Genomic DNA, 23260 nt, shown 5'->3' with positions numbered 1-23260 from the left:
AGATTAGATTACCTAGGTGGTAAATATCCCTCCTGGGGGATTTTAAAAGTATCCACCTGATTGAATTCCAGGTAAGAGGCATACTATCTGTGAAACAAGATGTACCATTGTCCAGTTCAATAAATAAATGAGACAGTGGGAATAATCTGTTATAGCCCTGAAGGTCTGAGTACAGTGTTGTGGTCTCTATAATCATCAGTTCGAGTTCTGTTTTTGAACTTGTAGAAATTCAGATCTCTGGCATCAATGGACAATGTACTTCATATTTTAATGGGTAGCTGACCAGAATAACTTCTGTCTGCAGAATCTGTATCTTAGTGATCTTAGAAGCAGATCTCATTTGAAACACGTTCCCCCTATATCTTTTGCATTCCCTAGGAAATCTTCAGACATTCTGTTGTTCTCCCCACCTCCTGGCTATAGGTGTTTCTGTCACTTACTAGACTATAGGTGGTGTGATAGCAGAGTGAAGAATGACAAAACGCTGATAGGAACAGAATTCAGAGCTGTCATTAAGCAAAGACTTGAGTTTTTTTCACACTGGCATAGTTATTCCACTTGCATCCTGCTCCTCCCTTCCACATTTCCCCAGCTCTTGCCTTCCCATTAAATGGGCAAATGAAGCAATTCAATGTGCATCGAGGAAACTGGGCTCATAGTGCTATTAAATGTGTATATGGGTGGGGAAAGGTGGGGGGTTTTGGCAGATTTTTGATTGTACCAGTTTCCTCTGTCCTTTAGCTTCGTGACCCTGCAGGGTTAAACTGGTGAAAAGATGTCATTTGAAGAATGCTGGGAAGTAGCCATTAAACAGAATACTTCTTATTCATGTTGCACAGTTCAACTACTGTCCTCCTTTCTTACAGGAAGGGTTTGAATTGCAGAATTTAGCTTAGCACAGTTAGGTATTTTTTTCCAGTTTGTGTAAGCCAGATGGAAGAGTAACTGTAGGAGGAGTTTTGAGCTCTTCTTTTCTGGCTATTTTCATTGAACAAAACAACTGACTTGTAATTTTGTTTTTAGAAGAATTGTTTAAGTCTGCTAATGGAAACACTCTGCACAGTACCACAAGTGATAATGACCAAGAATTTCACAGGTCCCTAGAAGATGAGAACACATGTCCTACTTGATTCAGTCAGTGGCTAAAAGTGAAGAGTGAATTTGCTTCACAGCTACAGCATGTGATTTCAGTATATTATCCAAGACTTAGTGTGATAAGGTCAGATCTTGGATTTGAACTGCAGCTCCTGGAGTAAGAGTTTTATTCCAACATAGCTCTAAAAAAGTTTCTGCTAACAAAACTATGTCTCTGTGATAAGAGACCTCTGCACATGCAATGAATATTAAGATATGTTTTTATATCTCTGAAATTATCATAGTATCATTCATGTCAAGCTCTCACTTCAAAAATATAGATGCAGTCAAGCTCAAAAATGCTCCAGAGAGACCTGTGATTGAAATCCTTTTAAAAGCAGATCAGTTTCAGTGCCATGATGGGGTCGTCTTGCCTTGCTGGTGTGGCTGATCCACAGGTGAGACAGATCTTTCTTAATGGCTTTTCAGTCTTTGGTTCCCCTCTGATTGCCAGGAAAGGACTGTAGGGTTTTCAGTATATAGGTTTTATGATGGGGTGGCTGCTTGCCTTTGGAAGAAGATTGAGAGCCACCGAGCTAGCTCATTTGTGACTAAAGGTTTGGATGTGCTTTTCTGTTTTGCCACAGAGTTTGGAGTTAAAATGTTTACAATAGGTCCAGATCATTTAAAGCCTAGCATTTCGGTATGAGATCTTTGAATAGAAGGATGGTGTCTCTTGGGCTTGTGTTTATGACAGTTTAAAGGATGGGCTGAGGAGGTTTCATACTTGCAGGCCCACATGCAGTGAATTGGTCAGCTACGTTCAGTTCTTCTTGCTGACCTTATTCAAGTCCTTCCCTGACCAGACAGCGTCACAGCACTCTTTACAGACAAGGATTGTTCTACCTCTGTAGGAGAGTCTGCCAGTTGTGCTGGATCATTTGCAGGACCCTTCATTTTATGGCATGGTGGTAGTTTCTCCAGGGAGCTGCCTGAAAGTGCCAGACACCTTTCCGTGTAGAACAGAGGAGCAAAATTGCTGTGCTTTATTTGCAGAGCTGGCTAGCCCCTGAAGAAAGATACTTTTCTAGTAATGGCCTCCTGCCATCTACTAATAGTTCAGCTATCTGTTGTCACAAGAAAAGCATCTGTTTGATTTACCAGTTTATATAACATAATAAGTCCTTAAATAAACCTCCATCAAGTTGGCTCTGGGAACTCAAGCAGGCGTGCTTGTGCCAGCTCCGTCAGGAGACTGTCATTAGTCTTCTTTAGAAAGACTGGAATGCCAAGGTGTCGAGACACAGTAAGGCTGCAGTGAAAAATGAAAGCTGGGGCTGGTGTGTAGTTATAGCTTCCGATTTTGATTTGTTCCTATCTGATTTTTTAACACTTTGATGGTTGTTACGGTTGTCTGCATTAAAGCATGGTTAGTTTTCAATGTCTGCTTAACAAGAGCTAGTAGCAGCTGTTGTGAGAAACAACTTGATTTGTGACTTTCAGAGGAGTTTCGTATGAAGGGCTTGGGTTCATCAGCCACAGTCCTGGGCCTTAAATTCCTTTTCCTATAAACACTAATTTCATATTTGGCTTCAAGAAAAAAGTATTTTTAATCTTTCTTGATTTTTTTTTTTTAAGTATTATCTTTCTCTAAGTATTTTTAATCTTCCCCCCCTGCCAAACTCTTAAACTTAAAATCCCAGTGGGGACTCAGGCATTTCAAATGACACACTTCAAGTGTACTAATATGATTCTCTCACTAGCCTCCCCACAGGGTAAGGAAAGCCATAATGATAGAGATTATGGTTCCTTGGCTTCCCTTGGGTTAAGGAACTTCTGAAATGTTTTAGCACATGTAATGCTTTTCTCTAGCTCCTCTTTGTAAGGGATAGCACGGCAAAGTAGGTCTGGTGAAGATAGCTACTAAAGTTTAGGTCTAAGTGCTTATTGAAATGTATTCAAACCATTAATTTAGTTATAAAATACTTCTCACACACTTGTTTTTCTGTCATGAGGAATCTCACAAAATCTTTTCACATGAAATGTCATCACTTAGATGGTGAGCTTCAAGTCTTTTTATTCTGTTTCTGTTTAATAAAGCTCTGTGGATCCTTGGTTGATTTGTGGGTGCCAGTGGTATGTGTAGTATTTCTTCCTGCCTTGATGAGATGTGGGGGAGTAATGGAGACCGAATGAAGTCTCTTGAACCTCTCTGTGTTGTATTCAAATCATAAAATAGCAAATCTGACTAATAAGTTTAGCTGAAGCCAAATCACCTAGCTGTTACCTGGCAAATCCTTAAATTCTTTCTTCTTCCTTGTCAACATCTGTCTTTCTCTGTTTAGTCCTGCTTCTTTCTTGTCTTTTTCTACTCTAGTGGAAGAAGAAGAAAAAGTGAAGAACTGAGAATTTCTGGGTATACACGATCAGTTCTGTGTCTCCAGGCAGTGTCCACATATCTCCTCCCACTTTTGATGGTGCTGTTACATCACAGGGTGTCTGCTCCTTTTTGTTACAGTTCTCTTGTGAAAAGAAGAGGTTCTGGTTTAATCCAGTTGCTGAAGAAGTCAGACATCATAGAGTGAGGCTGTACTCTTTTACATGCTAAATCTTAAGACTATTAAATTAGACTGTTAAATATGGAGCTGATTCACATAATTGCTTGTAATCTTGTGGTAGCAATCAATGCTGCTATCAGTGATGTCATCATATAGACTGCACAGCAGTTTAAAAAAAAATAAAGCTCAACACCCATGATATGTGAGTCATGCATCACTGCTTTTTCCTTGCCTGAAGTCTGGAGGCACACGATACATTTCACTTCTGTTCTATTTTTCTTTCTAGGACAGATTTCTGCGTACACAAAGACGAGCCTTGTGACACTGTGGGTAAGTCAAAGAAGTAGGGGAGAGTATTTGGATAGCCAACTCTATGCTAAGAGGAGCTTTCTGGGCAATCTTTCATTCTTTGGTTTGCTGTAATATTGCTTTTGCTATTCTGTATACCTCTGTGATGCAAATACGGATTAGTTGAGCAGGGTATGAACTATAAATAAGCCATTAAATATTAACTCCTTCTAAGTACTGGAGGTCTCCAAGTTCAGGAAGTAATCTTAAGTATTCTACTTCTCTAGAGCGGATGTAGAATTAGATATTTGAAGATTAACAAACTGCCTTTTGGTGTGTCTGTATAATATTCCTTTCAATGCTCTTTCACCTAAACAAAGAATTTGCTAACTAATGAATGTATTTCCAACCATAAGAACCTGTGTAATACTCCCAGATCAAACTGGCACTCAGACACCAGAGAAGAATACCTCACTGTAGGAAAGCCAGGTTAAATCTTCTTTTCTGCCTCCTACTCCTCCTACTTCCTAACTGCCTTTAATTGTAACCAAACCCTGGATACACAGGGCCCTCACATCCTACACATTAAATGCTTTGGTTTTATTTATTTATTTATTTAACTTAGGTAGCAGTAACCTTCACTGTATCTGTTCTTCTGGTATTTTTTTTTTTTAATCACCACAGTAGCAGCAGTGTTTGGAGGCATAGCTCAACATCCTCTCTGTGATGCTTGCATGACTTTTTTTTTTTTTGAGACTTGCCTCAAAGTCAAGCGGTCCCTTATCCTACATTCTATGTAAAATTGGAATGGATCCTGATTTTCAGCTGATCTTACACTGCAGTGTTCGGAGAGACACTCTCAGACTAGGGTTTGCTATGCTGACAACAGTGGGTGATGAGGAACATGGGGGAAAGTGCCTTCAGCGGGAGCCCTGAGACTACCTACAGAAGTCTCATCTCGGAATGCAGGCCCTTCCCTCTCTGTGTTGTGGAGAATGATCTGGTAAAAGGAGGGGGGGGGGGGAGCTGAAAAGTACATACATTTTCTTTTCAAACATGAGCAGGGATGTCCAAGTTTTCTTTCCAGTGGGAATCCCTCACAATGTCTTTATTCTGTGTCCAATGGAAAACATGCTTCCACTGAGGAGGGCTTTTTGTACTGTATACCTGCATCTGGAGATGGCTGTGGTAAGATGCAATAAAGGGGGGAGGAGGAGGAGGCAAAGCTGATGGAAGGCACGTGCTGTCGAAGGTCAGAGCTCTTTCCATTTTTAAAGCCAGTATTGTTGAAGATCTCTATCCAGGGATCCAGGGAATGATATTACCATAGACAGCATGACTAAGGAAATATTTTTATGACTTCTTTTCTGTTCCTACAATACCCAAGTACTTTCTTGTGCTGTGACTTACTGCAGGCTGTGGCTCCAGTGGAGAAAGTGGGAGATCAGAACAATACACGTTAAAATAATTTGTTACTCTTTCCACCATAGTTTTTCCAAAATATTTAGAACGTGAATGTTCCTGGGACAAAACCAGTCTGGCCTCTTTGCTCTCTTCAATCCTACTCTTCCTTCCTTCCCCTCTGACAGTTTCATTATATGGCAGCAAAGCATTAGCATCCTCACTTATGCATTTTCTATGCCCTAGTGTTTCTGTTGTCTGAACCCAGAGGCAGTGTGCCTTATCTCTGAGTACAGATGAAATTCTCCATCATATGATACCATCTTTTCTTAAATACTGTTGAAATAAGTAAATATTTTGATAACATCACTTTCCCAGCATTGCTGCCTATACCCAAATTGGTGAGTTACTGCAGTCATCTCAGATCATCTACAAATTTAGGTCCATATCTCTGTGTTGTATATACTGGGAACATATTTTGAAAGTTGTCTTCAAAACCATAAAATAAGGAACTATTCTGGTAGGGTTGCAATCTGAGTGAAGTCTGCCCAAGTTACACCACACACTGATATCTCATCTGTCCCTGCCTTGAGAAATACTTCTTATGCTTAATGGCTGGAGGTAGAGCCTGAAGAAGATAACTAATTCCTCTGGTCATCAGCTTGCTAAGGACATGGTGCAATATGAAAATGGACAATGCTGGATTTTGATGGATTCCTATCCATAAAACAGATATTTCATGTTTGTGATTCCTTGTGTGTGTCCTACACACATAGGACAGTATCTGATAATTATGCGTGTGTCTGATGCCCTGACTATATCAAATATTTGTGATTTACATAGAGATCATGGTCTCTGCCTTCTGTGAATGGTTACAGCACTGTATTAGCTTCATTCCCCTTTCTCTGCCAAAGGTATTGTATTGGTGATGTAACTATGTTATTTTTCTTTACTGATGAAAGTTAGCCCATATGTAATTCTTTCATATTACAGGTGTTAGACCGGAAGGGAATTTGGCCTTGTTGTGTCATTTGTGTATGTGTCACAGCAGAGGAAGAATGATTTAAGGAATATACTTCTGTGGCAAGGTTTGTTAAAGTGGTTAGTATTAGTAGTACTAAGTTTTAACTGTGTGAAAGATTCTCCAGTTTTCCTCCTTAGTCAGAATAGGAGAAAAATAGGTGTCAGTTGTAGAGAAATAGGTTTTAATAGCCACCATTCCATGCCCTGTGTGTGTATATATATGGGTTATATAAATAGCAATATAGCATTACTTGGGCTTAATGTGAGTGCAGTAGGCTAATGCCTATTGGTATACCATACTGGTTTATGAAGAACTATGTTGATGTTTCAGCAGTCTCTATTGTTTCCAGATTCCTAGTCCTCACTCCAGCTCCCACAGGTAGTCCCTTCCAAATCATCAAGATTGCCTGCGAAAGCAAGAAGCTAGCCCAAAGAGTGACGTTGCATTTGGTCTTGGTGGTGATGCTGAGGTTATAGCACTCCCCAAAGTTCTCTCTAACACCAACTTGCACTTACACTTTGCTTTTATATATAAAGAACATGGTCTCAGCAGATGCATGTGTGTGTTTTATACCTGCTTATGGATGAAGTTGGCCACTGCAATGTAGTAAGTACACTGCCATCCTGTAAAGGAAGAAATATCTTTCTGGTGAGCAGGCACTCTCCTAAACTAGGAGACTGAGGCTACTGCTCTATATAAGGCAGAGAATCTGGACTCTAGACTCCTGATTTCTATTCCCAGCTCTGGCATTGACTCATTGTGTGACATTTGGCACATCACTTACTTTCTGAATGCTTCTGTCTACCTCTGTGAAGTGAGGATTTTGAGTGCAAAGCTACAGGAGATTGCATGGCTTAAGAAGTTCTCATATAAAGCAGTGTGATCTTGAGTATATGGTGCAATACAAGTCCAGAATCTGATGTTGCTTAGTCATGTCTAAGAGACTATAAAGAATCTATTAGATTAAGTCTACTGAAATAAGAGGTCTCAGAGTGCTGTAGGTAACGGGTTTTTTAGTGGCAGTGCCTTGATTTTTCTTTACGTTGTGAGAAATATGGAAGCAAAACTTTCCCTGGTGGAAGTATTGAGGCCCGGCTGTTGTTCGGAAGTGGGATTATGAAGTTTAAATGGCTTATAAGAGGTGTTCATTTGTGCTCAAAAAGATCCACATTGAAAAACCTGTCTGGAATCTTTGCCTGCCATGCAGACACAGAGAGAAAACAGCAGCAGGAGGTTTGTATTTGTGTTCTGGCAGGGGCCCCTCACTGAAACCAGTTGCTCTGGGGACTTCGTTCAAATTTTCTTGGCCCAGCTGCTAAGGTAGTGTGGAAGGTTACATAATGGCTGAAACAAGCTCAAAAATGGTGAAAATATGTAGGTATGTCTTTGTGGGGTGATACCCCACTGGCCGTGCCAAGAAACAGAACCACATTTGTTTAAGAAATAGTTTGTTAATGCTCATTGCCCCACTTGGTTGTGTAAGTTAGCCCTAAGAACGAATAAATTCCAAAGGAGGTGGACAGAAGGAAAACAATATGCCTGTGTGCAATACATTTGCAACAACTGTGTTTCAACAGCCTCAGTTGTGGAACCTCCGATACGCTCTGCAATTTGAGCAGGGAAGGTTCGCTTTGCGCGACACAGGCTTGTCACACACCAGTTAAAAATGTTTGCAGTCTGCTGCAGCTTCAGACTCATCTCTCGTGATGTGACTAACCAGATCTGCCGTTTCCTGCAGAAAAATCTTTGTTCCAATTGAGCTGCCTCTAAGCCAGCCAAATTGAGAGTTTAATGTCTAGCTATTAATATCAGGCTGCAGCTTGGAGCCTTGCACGTTGTCAGAATCCAACCTTTCTGTGACATAAGCAGATTGAGAATGCCCCTTTCGTTCAATGTTTCCACTGCTAGTGCCAAATAAGCAGCTTTACGGTTAGTTAGGAATGATCCTGCATATTTCAAGGCAAAGCTTGGCCTTGATTCCTCAGTGTACATGTTACCCCAGATCCAAGCTGAAGCTTCCCTGTATTCAGCTAATAATAAAAGTGGGGGCACTGTGGAACTGGGAAATGGAAAATGAGAATGTGTGTTAAATATCCTTAAATTGCCCTGGTTAAAAATGTCTTTACCTCTGCTGCAGTCACATGTGCTTTTCTGTGGCTTGATGTTGGGGAAAAGAAAGCAGAGTATAGTGTATATACTGCAGATGGGCAGGTTTAGTTGAAGGAATAGCTGCCTGGAGAAAACCGAGCATCAGAGAGGAGGTGATTGAGAAACATAGTTTTCCAGACTGGTTCCACAAGTGAATCAATGTTTTGTGAAAAACATTCCCGTCTCCTGGCTGGCTTTGATTAAAGGGCTCAAAGATAACTTATTGAGAGTCCTGAAGATTATAAACTCTTCCATAATTTGTGTCCTTTTTTCTTGAGTCTTCCGAACACTGATATGTGAATGGGGAAATCGAGTTTTGGTTTTGCCATTGCGCTGCTGGGTGACTACACAGATGACATCCTTCTGCTGTACCGGTGTGTTCATATCTTAGTCCTTTCCTTCTTTCAAAAGTGTGTGGAGAGCTGTGGGTGCAAAGTGCTATCATAGAGCTGTGTGTTATAGTGCTATGAGCCAATCTCCCTCCCTTTGTAGCTACACCCTGCATTCTACTTATGCGTTTATCATAGCAAAGTGTTTCAAAATATGCCCAGGTATTGCAAATGAGAGATTGGTCTGTGTCTCCAAGTAGATTTGATCCTTTTTTATTCCGTGTAAAACACCTGAATAAAGGGCTGCACACTTCTACCTTTTCCTTGGCCATTTGCTGGTGCAGTTGGGTGGCCTCCTATCCACAGCAAGTAACAGTTCTGCTCGGTCCTGCCTGTACTGTGTACTGTTCATTTAAATCTTCTTCCCTATGTAATATTGGTTCCAGTCCCCTAACAGTGTCACAACAGAGAATTAATCCCCAAGGAAAGGGAAAAGACTAGCTGGTTTGCTGTGAGTGGAAAAGAAAAGGAATTCTCACATTAAAAACATTTTCCATAGTGGTTCGTGTTGAATGTTTCTGTATATTCCAGGGCGGGTTTTTATTTGATGCCAGAATAAATAGAAATACCTGCTGCTTAAAACAATTCATTAGAGAAGCAGTGCCTGGCTTTAGCAAAAGCCTTGCTGGGACTGTCCTTCGGACCGAAGTCAAACACACTTTAATGCATTAAAATGAACATACTGTAGGTTAAAATGTCCCTTAAAGAAACACCGTCAAGTTGATTTGGTGTTTGTGGAAGAGAGGGGCCTCGCAGCATTGCAAAGTTTTGTGTCATTTGTGGCTGGGTAGGGCAATGGAGAGTTAGACTGCTGGCTTTAGGAAACCAAAGGGAGCTGTGGTACAGTGCAGTGGAAGACTTTTTCCCTTGCCTTTTGGTTGCTAGGGAATAAATGCTCAGCTGCACAACCCAGACAGTGCAGAACTGTGCTATTGGGCATATTCATCACTACCATCTCTCAGGCCCCACCCTACACACAACGGCCTTCCAACTTCTTTTCACCAGCTAGCAATCTCTCCTCTTGCAAATTCCCACTAAAAATTTGTGTGCCAAGTCAGTGTAATATAAGATTGCAAAAATTTTAATAGAAGTGCTGGGATGAGCACAGCCACTCCAGTAATCAGGAATTCCTGCTGCTGTAACTCTTGCTCTTTCTCACCTCACTGTCCTGTGTGCGCTTTTCCTTCTTTCTTGTTTCAAGGACATGGCTTCAGCCAGGCTGCTTCACGTGTGCACAGCTGTTCACAGGCTCACGGCTAAAGACCAGAGGAAAATCCTGCTTACATTGGACTCGGTGAGAGTTTTGTTAGTGATTTCAGTGGGGTCAGGATCCTGGTCCTGTTCTTATATGTGGTCTGTGGTCTGAGACACGCAAACCCTCCTTCGAACTTCTGTCAAAAAAAAAAAAGAGGATGAGGTTTTTTTCTAGAGAGACTAGTTGGTTTGGGGTACCTGAGACATCTTTGGAAAGCCTGAATTCCTGAGGGTCGTGCTTTGTAATTTCAGAAGATCAGTTGACATGTCTATTAAGCTATTTGAGCATTCAAAATCACTGAAATATTTAAAAATCTTGCAAAAACCCAATAGAGAACCAGAGATGAAACCCAGTGGAAGTTTGAGAACCAGAAAATGAAACCCAGTGGAAACCACAGTGAAGCTGATCACTCTCCTTTTGGAAGGACAAATAAAACAGAAAATACAAACAAAGGCCATACATACACAATCTATTCCCCTCCATACAGTCTGTAAAAAATAAAAAAGGTGTATTTGCCAGTTGTAACAGACTACATATTTATTGTTAAATACATCAACTTTCTCATTGATTTATATGAAAACTTACAATGTGTTTAGTGTAGTTGGTTGAGTGAAGTGCTGATATTATCTTATAGAGACTTATTTTCTCTTTTTATTGTTACAGAAAGTAGAGCATTTGAATTTCATTTGCCTTTGGGTTTGTTTTGCAGCTCAGTAGTCTTGTTTAGGTTTTTCTTTATTCATTCCATATACTTGGGTCAGTGGTGGATTCTTGGTCTCCTTAGATGAAAAATTACTGTCTTTCTGGAAGAGACGCAGTAGTGAAACACAAGATACTGTCCTTAGTTCAGAGCTTGGATGGTCCTGTTGCAAGGTTTTTTGTAGAAAAGAGGTGATTGAACAGTCTGTTCTGTTCTTAAAATTTCTTAATTTGTGAGCGCTATCAACTGAATTTCTAGTTATGTCGACTTTTTTCTTCATCTTCTCTCTGTTGTATCATGTCTTGGGGACAAGAATTAACTTGTGTAATTAAAATAAATGAAAGGGTTTAGTGGAAGGAGGGTTAGTGACAGATTTTCTTTGATGTTTGTCATTGTTCCCTCTTCCATGTGTCTCCAGTCCCAAGCTCTGAAGTGTCACAGACCCTTAGTTGCTCTCATGATTAACCCCCTTCCCTTCCCTTTTTGCCAAGGGTCTATTTCTCTTTGGTGGTAGTTCAGAGCTCTTAGAAGCCCTTGCTCAATTTTGTTCCTTCTTCTTCTCTTTGTTCAGCTGGGCCTGGACACCAAGAGGCTGCTCTCCCTGGAGAGGACTGGATGGTCTGTCTTCCATCACTCTAACCGCATGGCTTGCCCACTGAGGTCATGGAATTTCCCTACGTTTACTACACTTTGTTCTTCGTAAACCTCCAACAGTTCCTTGTTAGTTCTCCTCCATACATCATTCTCCTTTTGTAGCCCCAAAATGTGTTTCAAGCACTTTTATTTTCCAATTATTTATCTGTCTGTCTGTCGTCTTAGTAAGCACCCATCCCACAAGATAAAACAATAGGCCTCACAGTGGTGTTGTATGTTTGAAGCTAGCTTGTTCTCTGCAATTTGGAACTAAACACTGTCAGTGGGGAGGAATAACATACTTCCTGCTCTGTACCTGGCCTTTCATTTCCTCCACCATCAAACTGCTATTGGTAATTAATGATCATAGATATTTAAGTTCGCTTGCTGAAATACATATGTAGTCTTTGTCAACTGTAAGGCAGCATGTCCAAAATCTTCTCATTAGCTTACCACCCTGCTTTTGTTTGTTAGTGTATCTTTGCTGGTCTTAAATCTTGCTTTTCTTGTTGCTCACTCAGACCTCCAGTCAGGCTTTATGCCAGGGCTTTTGTCTTCTTTATTGTGAGTTGCCCCAGAGGTGGTGCAGGATGTTTAAGCTTATCTTAGCTCGAAAACTTTACCTTCTCCCATGTTTTTGTTAATGGTTCATGGTCATGTGTTTTGATAAATACAAGAAAACAACTGTCTAAAATGCTGTGGAAAGGAACCATAGTATTCCTTTACCAGGCAATCTATTTCTGAGTAAATATCCTTCAGGCCATCGCATCTCATCATTGTACAAGGTGGGTGCTGATTACTATTTGAATGAAAGATATCTTTGGAAAACTCACTGGCTACAAGAATTCTGTTATTGTACTTTCCCATCAGGCATCTAGTATTCCAAACCAAATTCTAGCCTAATGTCAAATTGGTGTGTTAATTAAGCTACTTTCTGTTGCCTGTATTAAAAGGAGTATGTCACAAGGGAAAGTACTTGCTGCGACTTTGTTGATATTTATTCTGATACTCTGACTTTATTCTTTCATTTCAGCTCCATGTCATAACTCACTTTATGCAGTAAATCATTGTGCGGTTTGACTGGTACAGGTGCAAACATGTACTGCATTCCACTCCAGGGCCATTTGTATCTGTATGAAATTATATAGACATGTACACAAAGCACCTGGGAATTTCAGTCTCTGAGCTCAAAGGGCAGATGCCTGCATAAGACGGTCCCTTCCTGTCTTTTTACACCTCACCCCCTTCCTTGGTCTGGGGCTTTTACATGCAATCATTGTGGGGGAAAAGCACTCGTTATCACTGTTTTAACTAACAGTTCCCAATGAAATTATGTGACAGTGTCCCCTCAGAAGAAATTTGGTAGATTTTCCTGCTACCTTGGAGTAAAAAACAATCAGAAACATTTTTTTAATATTTCTCTTTTGTGTGTGTGACAGGCCGTTCTTATGTTTTTGGTTCATCTGAATATACTACACTAGAACTCCTGAATTACAGTTTTATCTCTTAGACAGTTTTCTGCCTTGATGATTTTCTAAATTAGAGATGACTTGTGGGACACTGCCTAAGAACCAAGGCTTTGCTGATGGCTAAATACCATTTAATCACTATTTAAACAAATCTCTGCTGTTTATCTCTGAAAGTGGTCATTGTGTTTGCAAACAGACAAGCTGAAGGCGGAAGCCTAATTGATGTCCAGCTAAGCACACACTGCCAAACAACTTTCAAGAAAAGCTCTGGAACTGCTCCTTGCTACTGTGTGTGCATGAAGCTGAGTAGCCTTTGAGGCAGACATGAGCAGAACAATCTCATTACGTTAGGTCTGTGACCTAACCTAAAGACCATTTCTGTCTTTTGGGGTTTATAGTACTTCTGTTCTTGTCTCTCACCTCATCCATGTAAATGGAGACTTGCAGGTTGCAGATTTTACATGCCTTCTGCACTGCTTCACCAGCTTCACACCCAAGCTCCATCACTTCCCGTTGCTGAGGATTTGTTTCTCTGGGGGATTCTTGCAAGAATGAACATTAAACAAATAAAATCATCTCTTCTGCTTTCGTAGCTCGTCCTGCTTCCTCCTTTCTTTTTTATAAAATATGGCTGTGGAAAGAGAAATAATGTTTGTTTTCTACAGTCTCAAACCTGCCGTCAGTATGCTATTAAATAACCCATCACTTGCTATTGTTATTTGTGCTAGAAATGCCTACCCAAGATTCTCTGCAGTAGAAGGCAGGATTTTCTGCTATGATATGCTTTCAGATCAGGTGGATAGGGAAAACATGGGAGTCATAAAAACATTTGCTCATTGTTTCTCATCAAAGAGCAGGGAACAGATTTTGCACATCCTGACTTCCAATCCAGTGCCTTACCTGTTAATTCATGGTGCCTCCCTGATAGACATGTGCCATTAAACAATAGATTAGGAATTGTTTTTCATTGATTTTATTTGTAAAAAAGGGTATCTTGAGAGGAGAAGGAAATGAGTTTGTAAATAGGTCTTTTCTTCAGTAAAATTCAAAGCTCTTTACCAAAGAGATCAGAACTGTTATCCCCATTGTACTGAGTGAGGAAATGAAGCCTGGAGATGTGAAGGGACATGCCAAAGGACAGAGCTAGCTGGGGGCTAAGCCACAGCTCTTGAGTCTCAGTCCAGGCCCCTCAGCTGGAGGCAGCGCTACCTCTTCTTAGGCTTTCGCAGTAGGAGCTCAGGTTCTTTGGGCAGCAGCCAGTGTTTCAGGTCAGTAAAATAATGATTCAACCCTTCAACAGGCCGGAGGTTTGTGTTTCTTCTTTCCACTGGCTGGGTCTTTATTTTTACCTCTGTTTACGCGTTCCAGCCTTGTCAGTTTGCTGCAGACTGCAGCCACATATTGTTTAAGAAAGCTGACGCACTTATAATTGAGAAGCCTCTGAGGTTTTTCTTCTCCTCCTGTCAGACATAGATGGCTTTTATCCAGTTGTCTGCTTTACAGTGCCTTTATCCTTTACTGGCTTGAAAACATTTCAGATAGTTTCTATTGTTTTATAGACCCTGTAGCTAAAAAACCAAGCTGTGTAAAAACATCTGTACATAGCTATGCAATAGGCTACAGACACGTCGGGTAATAAGGCATGATTGCATTCATTGTAGCATTTGCTCCACTGGATAATCAAATAGAATCATTCCAGTTGCACACAGGATATGTAAGAGTAAAGGAAGGAAATGAAGGACAGTTGCCTACTGTACTTTTACATTTCTGTTGTCTTGCAGCTGCCAAGACCAAATGTAATTTTGAGAGCAAGTTTTAAGTAACACAGAGATGAGATTTTAGTAGTGATAACCAGGAAAACAGCACTGGGAAGTGTGCATAAAACTTACCTCCAGCCCCACGAAGGACACTTGACCTGCACTGATTTTCATTTGGGTTTTTTTGTTGTTTTTTTTTTTTTTTCAACTTTAGTTAACTATCTGGTAACATGACCTAGTATAATGCTTAGCCTGTTTTGCAATGTGTCTGGTCCTGGAAAGGTTTTGCTGCACCACGTGTACTCAATAGATTGAAAGTCAGTTGGAACGTTGTTGGTTTCTGTTTAATAATTCTCCCACTTCCACTGCCTCAGCACAAGCTCCAAGTCTTTCAGTTGTGATCGTGCTACACATAATGCAAATAGGAGTCGGGCATGTAACAGGACTTTGCACCACTGAAAATCTTCAAAAATACAGTCTTATTTTTGAAGGTTCTGTCCCACACCTGAGTAATGGTTACAATGCAGCAAAGTATATGTGATATAATTGTATTTAATAGTTTTCTGACTCCAAGCTGATCAGCTGTGACTCTTTTGTGCTATAGTTGTAAATTTCACCTACTTGGAGGCCTCAACTAGGCCATTAAAAGGGGCGTAAATGCTCTGTTGCCCATAGTGAAAGTGAATTTAAACTTTAAATGCAAATTTATCTGGATACCCTACACATGAAAAATCATGCCATGTAAATAAAAATCCATCCTATTTCAGCATGCCCTCTTTTTAATCCTTTATACATGACTGTTGGACAAGAATTCTGTATGTCAACACTGAATCCTGTGATTCATTAAATGGTAGATCATAAAGAGTGAGTAATCAAGGAACTAAACTTCCTTCAGTAATTGTTGCTTGTAGAAGTGGAAAAGACATTTAGAGAAGCACGTACGAAGTTGAGAAAGAGGATGAAGCAGTTACAGAAGACTAAGATGACTTATATAATTTTGCATTAACATGCAGGATTGTCAAACATGGCAGTTCAGGGGGATACGGGATGCATTTGCATTACGAGGATGGCAAATGTCAGGGCCCTGAGTACATCCCCAGCCCTCCTGGGAGTTTGGCTGCCTGTGTCAACTTAGGTAATGGTTCAGATGTCCAGCTTTGAGGAACGCACTTCAGGAAAGCTCTGCTAAGAACCTCGCTGCTCTCCCTGCTTAGGGGCAGTGGGACTGCACCTTTGTCAGTGAGGCCACTGCCTCTACCTGCCTTATCATGCTTGATTTCATCTTCCCTTCCCTTTTGGAGCAGTGCCTGCCTTACCTGCTCCCTGACAGCAAACTCTAGAGAGGGACGATGCAGAACACAGGTAGTAATCATGTAAGCCATCTCAGCTGATTCTCTGACTCCACAGGAGACTGTGTCCAAAGATAAGATGGTAACTTCATAATTTGCTTAGAATTTATGTTTTTTGGGATAGTTTTGGTCATCTTTTGGCCTCAGAACATCTGGAGATAATGCCTAGCTAAGGATTGGCCTGCTGAATCAGCAAATTCACATTTCTCTGTTTAATGTCCAGAAAATCCCAAACAATTCGCTTTACCTCATTTCTTGGGAAAGTTTAAATGGGTAAAGGTGAGCAAACAGGCCAAACAGATAAAAAGGGATAAAAGAAAGCCAAAATAGTTTCTAGGAAAGGAAGCAAGATCATGGCTCAGTGACTTGTTGGAATTCTTGAAGACTCTTCTGCCAGAATGTGAAGGGGGAGATGCATTGGGCTTCACTTTCCTAGCTTTTTCTAAAAGCTTATGATGGAGTTTCAGTGCAGTAGTTAGTGTCTAAAGTTTGTGGTCATGGAATAGGAAAAATAACTGGTTTCAGCGGCCTGAAGAGTAAGTAGAAAAAAGTATTGATAAAAGGTGCATTGTATTTCTCCCAATTCAAAATTTTTAGTCAAATACTGCAGGGAACACAAGTTGCTTCTGGGCTTGTGTCTTTTGAGAAATGGATAGGTTGATGAGGTCAAAAATAAGATTTTGTGGTTTTGCACATTATAGGGAGGGAGGAGGCTGGTATACATTGAAAGATGTAGATTTTGTAGGATCTTTTTGCTTTTCAGCTGTCTTGCAGTTTGCATGGGTTTCTACCTGGGAAATTACACCAATCTTCATTAACCCTGCATGAATACAGTGTGGCTCCTGTGATCAGTGGCTCTGGTAGGCTTAACTTAGTTTTCTCTTTCCTCTGAACAGTTATTTATTTTGAAGAAGTATAATGATTCTCTGGGTTGGGATACAGACTAGAGAGAAATTGGTCATCTTTCTTTGTTTATTTTTGCTTGCTGGTTAGGTCAGTGCAAGAATATGTGAATATATCTGCATGTGTTTGCATTTCTATATCCATTTATGTGAATGTATACACCTTTTGGTAGTGCTCACTCTGGAAAAAAATTACTGTCTCTAAATGCACGGCAGGGTACCTTGAATTTAACATATCTGAATTTGACCAGATCTTCCTTGTAGAAAATACTGGGGTTTCCTTATCAAGTTCTTGCCAACTTAGATAGGAAGGTGACTGTAGGAGATGGTGACACTTTAGTCTATTTCTCACTGACGTATGTGTATATATATGTATTTATATATATAAACTGTCCTTTGAACCCCTGGAATTTTATGTGGGCAGAGGAGTTCTGCTATACACACTTTTAAATTTCAGATTCAGAATCCTATAATCTGCAAGGTGTTTGTCTGAATTAGTTTGAAAAGTCTCTTTACCTTTTCAATCAGCTAATAGAAATAGGTTGAGCTTATTTAAAAAAAAAAAAAAAAATCCCAGACCCAACCCATCAAGTATCTTTCTCCTTCTGTACTCTTCCAGTATGATTTGTAGAATGCTAAGGATTTCTCTGTTTGCTTAGCTTGGAATTAGCCTTGTATTTCTACTTTAGTTAGTGGTCATGAGCAGTCAGCAGGTTGAAGGTATTTGTTGGTTTTGTGTAGTTGTGTCATACATTTTTGTGTAGCCATTTTGCCTGATCTGTTTGCATTAAGGCTCTGTCTGACCATAATTAGACTGCTGGGTACACATTAATGTTCCGCTGAGGATCTGTTTGTTGGTTTTAATAATGTCATCCATCAAGCTCTAGCATGTACAGCAATATTTGTGCTGTAGTAGACAAATAGAGTAAACACTGCAGTTATTTATAAGAAAACTGGCCAGTAAGTTAGGAAATTGTGTGGATGTTTTTATTTATTGGAAAGTTAAACTGATGCTCTAAAATGAGTCCATCTGTCTAATCAGACTTTGTTGCTCTTGAAATGAGAGGAAAGTACAAGATTGAAGTTAGTTTTCTGTTTAGAATTTTATATTTTATATTTATTATATTTTATATCTCTGTTTAAGAAACCTATAGATCCATGTTTCCTGTCTTCTATGCCCTAGTTTGTCTTCTTTTCTAGCTACGTCTAGTGATCAGAGAAAGTACTATCTCCACCTTCATCTTGTCTTGGTCCAAGTATGGATAACATTCCTGACTACACCTCTCTTGCCCTATGTCTTGTCTCCTGATCAGTTCTGGGGGAGTACTGCTGCTCCTTCTAATCCCTTTGATGACCTTTTACAAATGACTTGGACTTCAGCAAAGCAGCATTGTTCACTGGAGTTGCTCTGTCCTTCCAGATAGTTTTCCCTGTGATTCTTGCCTGACCTTCTGTATCCAGACACATACTTAAGCAGCATCTGAAGTAGAGATGCTTTCCTGAACCTGGGCCTCAGGTCCTGCAACATAAAAATACTGCTTAGGACTATTGAAGTCCTAAGCTTTGTTGTTTTCTTTCAGAGATGTCAGTTGCCTCATGAGAGTCTGATACCTTAATTATGTTTCAGTATCATGTCTCTTCCTCCCTCTGTCTCACTAATGTTCTCTGATTTGCCCCAGGTTTCTTTCTATGTGTTTATCTGTCTCACCCAAATCTTCCCATTTCCCTCCTCCCTCTGTGGAGCAAAGCGAGAAGAGGGTCTTGGCACAGCCCTTTCGCATGTTTGCATTCTCTGTGATGTCTCTCTGAAACTGGGCAATGGAGGAGAGTGCGATGCTCTCTGCTCAGAGCAAAGGTCCTGGATTCTGAGAGCGTTTGGTCCTTTCTGTGATGGGCCCCAAATCTTGACTACTGCAGTTTGTAGCGCAGTGCAGATGTGTTTGCTGTGTTGTTTAGGTCCTTGGGATTTTTTTTGTCTGAATGACAGGTTTAAAAGTAATAACTTTTGACTAGGTATCTCGTAATGTTCCCTCTCTTCTCTATTTTTATCTTTATCTTTGTTGCTTGTTGCATTTTCAAACGCGGGAAAACTGTAGTCCATATTTGTTCAATGAACTGGTGTGTTTACAGAGATGCAGAATACCCACTTGTGCCCCAGTATCTGTATGCCACAACATGCTCTAAACACTGAAGTAGATAAAGCAAATAAGCTTTACACAGATGTAAAAAAGACCAGTCTTCTGGGGGTGGGAACTAAGTAAAAGAAGCCAGGAAGTGTCTTAATGCGCCTTCTCCTATGCCAGTGGTAATACTCCTATTAATTTCAGTAAGATTTTGATCAAGCCCATGGTAATTATGATAGCTGGTACAATTAGATCAGATGTAATACATATTCAACTTGTTTTCTGTGAATGCCATGAAACTGTTTATGCTGTCATTAATCAGGTGGCTTTGTTGGGAAATGCATCTCATTACATGGCAGCTGACAAGAGGCCACTGCCACTGGGCACCAAAAAGCAGGCTTATACAAAAATATCCTGTCTGCGTAGCTTGAAAGTACAGCTGTTACCGTTGCAAATTATCTCCACGAGCCACTTACTGAGTGGGGCTTGACAGCTGAGAAAACCCCTACAAACCATGGTGCAGACTCAGCATGTAGTTTTCAATCAGGGACAGAACTGGATTCAGAACTGGAAATGTCACCCAGACAGCATACAAGTATGTAGGAGCTTCTTGTACTTCCCAGGGGGGTTTATTTAGAGGCACATGAGACTAGAAGAGTCAGTTCTCCCCTTGTTGGTCCTGATACTTTAGCACAAAGACCCAGAGCAATAACATGAACACACGTGCATGGAAATGTCCTGCTGGCTTCTGCAGGATACCGTGACAGAAAGTTTCTTTAGTGCTGTCTGCAGGTGCAGCCTCCCCATGAGCCTCACGTGCTGTCATTTCTGAATTCAGACTGTAAAGGCCTCAGGACTGGGGCTGTGCCTTGACTTGTGTCCGTGAGGCACCCGGGACTCTTCTGGTTGCTGTCAATCATCGGAAGGAGCTCAGCGGTATTCATCCAAATTTGTATTTTCTTTCACAGGAGCTCGAGTTTGAACATGAGAGATTTCTTTTTATTATGTGTGAGAAAAGCTCATGCTGGTCTTTTTCTCAGTGAAAATTTCTCTCTAACTTGTGTTACTTTAAAGGTGACATTTTATTTTTGACTAATTTAGAGAAAAAGGTACTAAAGAAAGTAGATTCAGGACATATTAAAAATGCCTCCAGCTACATTACCTCTGAAATTAGCTATTACTTCTCTTCTGTCAGGCTGGCGCTGTGGTGTGTTCATGTCTGTGTAAAGTACCATGCAGGTCCTTCCCTTCCAGTGGGGTGGAAGTCGAAACGTACAGCTCTGTTTGGGAACCCAGAGGAGGGCCTTTAGGCTAATAGTAATTTTAACCTGATTTGGTGAGTGTGTGTATGCAATGCGTGTGCTTTGTACTTATGTCTGTCTACCCCAATGACAGTCTTTCCCTAATAGCTTTTTAACCCATTGGCCAATTTGAGTCAAATTTGAGGATATGGATCTCAGAAATATTAGGCTTTTGGAAGTTTTCTGAAAATTAGTAAACTTAGTAGAGGAGAAAGCCCTCTCCCTTGGATGCTGCCACTGAGGGAAAGATTGCATCACCCACACTTACATCAGAAACCCCAAGTGCAAATGCAAATGTGTAGGAAATCAAGCCATTAATTTTGCAGTAAGTTTGGTTTTGGTTTGTTTGTTTTTTTTTTTTTATTTCATCACCTCCCCTTCCACCATACTCTCATGCTCTGCCAGAACAAACGTGCTCACTGTGGTACTGCGTGAGGAGAGAAGCAGAGCCATGGCACTGCCTTAGTCTCCTCTTCTTGCCCGCTGGTGTGGAAGGATCGCTTTCACTCCCTGCTCCTGGCAGCAAAGGTAGTAGCCAGTGCTGAGGTATTAGGGACCAGCTTCATTCTCTTGCATGGTACGAGCTTTTCAGCCCAAGTTCTGACTTCAGCAGAGTAACTCAACCCTATTAACGTTATTGGGCACAGACCCTGGGTTTGTCAGTTTTTTCAAATCAGGCACTCAGCACAGAATTAAAACAGAAAGGCTGAACCAAGAATTGCTAAATAAGTTTATCAGTGCGTGCGTTGGCTGGCAGCTTGACAAAGTGAAGCCAGGAGCTTAGACAGTCCTGTAAGTCAGGATGTAGGAGCTGTAATTGAGAAGTATCACAGAAGCAATTTGGAAAAGCATCTGTTCAGAGTTTGATTTCTGTGAATCATCCCATTCTGCTGGCCTGCTCTGCTAGTCGCCTGAGCTGCTCTTATTTTGCCAAGAGAACAGCTTGACACGCATACAGCGCCTAAAAATAAAATACGCTTTAAATATTAACATGTTTCAAAAGTATAGATTCATTCACTTTTTTGGAATAACAATTGCTTAGTCATTCTTTAAGAACATGGAAAGAATTTAATTGAGAGCCGTGGAAGAATGCCATTCATCAGCAGCACAGGTGTTGAGCCATCTCCAAAGCTGTCCGGTTCAGCAGACTGGGCTGAAACTCTGCAGACATTGAAACATTGTACGTGATACATTGCTGAATGTTGCTGAACGATTGCAGGGCCGTTGCTTGCTCATGAACCCAGCCGGTACCAACACCACCGCAGGCTGAGATAGGCATGGCTCAGTACAGCTTTTGAAACTGTTAAAAGTATATTTTGATTTGTTTGAATAGCCTCATGAATTTCTTAGTGTTTGCAATTATGAGAAAGAACTGGAACTGAATGCTGGACCCTGACTGTTAGCTCTTAAAGCAGATGCTGTTTGGTACAAAGACTCCAAATATTTTTTCTGATTTATTGCCAAGTCTGACCTTGTCTCTTCATTCTGGAAAGGAGAGACTGAGGAATTTGAAGGCTTCAGGATCCCTGCTGCTGAATTCCATTTTCCTCCTTGTTTAGCAGTTTCATTAAAAGCTCTGATTTGATCTTTTTCTTCATTCCCCTTCATTCTCTCTGAACTCGGACCCTCTGTTGAAGCAGATAGCTTAGATAAGTTGCAGGGACAAACTGACAAATTCAAAACTGGAAGTCACCGAACTCATCTGAAAAAGTAAAACGAAAATAGTCTCACAGCTGGTTTTGGAACCCTACACAGTCTGCAAAGTTGTAGCTATTGCAGGTAATGCCAAGGTTGTTTTTCAATTTATTGGAAGATTACAGCCTTCAGATGGGAACCCATCCTGAGAACAGGATGGGTATTAGTGGACGAACATAGGCATGAGGGAGAGTGGTGAGCATGCAGCGTGGTAGCCCTCAAGCAGTTTCCTTTCTGATGGCAGAGATTTATTTTTTTTTTCATTTGGTCAATTATTTATTTTGTGAAAGATGCAGCTTGGGGGACACTGAAGCAATTCTTGATTTCAGGCCTATTGCACCAAATAGGACAGGACAAAATGAAAAAACTGAAATGTTGAAACAATTTTGATTTTTAATAACATCTGAGAAAGTGAAGAGTGAGACTCATGAAGGCTGTTTAGAGAAGGAATAGATGGAGCGCTCTCCTGTTGTCAAGCAGGTGAGAGATGTGGACTCATTTCTATCCTGTGTCTCGCTCCTTCAGCCGTTGAAGTGAAAGACAGTTATTCACACAGCTGCACAAATCCTGAATCATGTGCTGAGTCCTCCTGTTGCCTTGGCCGATTGCCTGTCTTTTGCATATTATCATGCCAATACTTGCATGCATGTGAGAAGGGAAGATCCTGCTTAATTCTACAACAGGTTGTAGAAAGTACCAGCAGGTTCATCTCTGCAGTGCAGTCTACATCCACTTAACAAAATGAGGCCAACAGAAGATGTTCAAATCCAAATGCCTTTGAGACCCAGCCAGAGGTGACTTTCAAGGGACAGAATCCAAATCCTGATTTACAGTTTAGTTTCACAGTTGTTGGTGATGTTTTTTTGAGTTCACAGTCACGTATTCCTGTAGTCTTTTGAAAGCATCAAATCTCTCTTGACTTCTGCTGGATCTTATTCCTTTTTGGTGTAAGATACCCTTGAACAGCCTGGTCCCCTATACTTGTCTCTTTTTTCTTTCAATAGCTTATATCCCACTGATTTCCAATGCTTTTTTCTAGACCAGTTCTAACAGCAGTCCTTTCCTTTTGCTATGTGCCATTTTTTTTTTACCCACGCTAAGGCTCAGGCCTCCCTGCCTGAATACTTCAGTGTCCTCATCACGCCTTGTTGCAGTCCAGCTCCTACCTCTCCTTAAGTGAACCCGTGATGCCAG

The 23260-nt window shown here is 40.8% G+C and overlaps 1 protein-coding gene across 1 annotated transcript in view; it reads left to right on the top strand.

The window, feature by feature from the left end:
• Window positions 1–23260, top strand: part of ADAMTS17 (ADAM metallopeptidase with thrombospondin type 1 motif 17) — a gene marked incomplete at its 5' end in the record, with an annotated part of 193977 nt that overhangs the window by 43208 nt on the left and 127509 nt on the right. Inside the window, one exon of the mRNA XM_082488798.1 lies at window positions 3919–3962. Within this exon, the coding sequence (XP_082344924.1) occupies window positions 3919–3962 (44 nt within the window). The remainder of the gene's footprint in view (window positions 1–3918; window positions 3963–23260) is intronic.

This window comes from Vanellus vanellus (assembly GCF_965231255.1).
Source record: "Vanellus vanellus genome assembly, chromosome: 11".
Classification (NCBI taxonomy): domain Eukaryota; kingdom Metazoa; phylum Chordata; class Aves; order Charadriiformes; family Charadriidae; genus Vanellus; species Vanellus vanellus.
The sequence above is the reverse complement of the archived record's forward strand: the minus strand, read 5'-3'. Positions and strand labels throughout refer to the sequence as shown.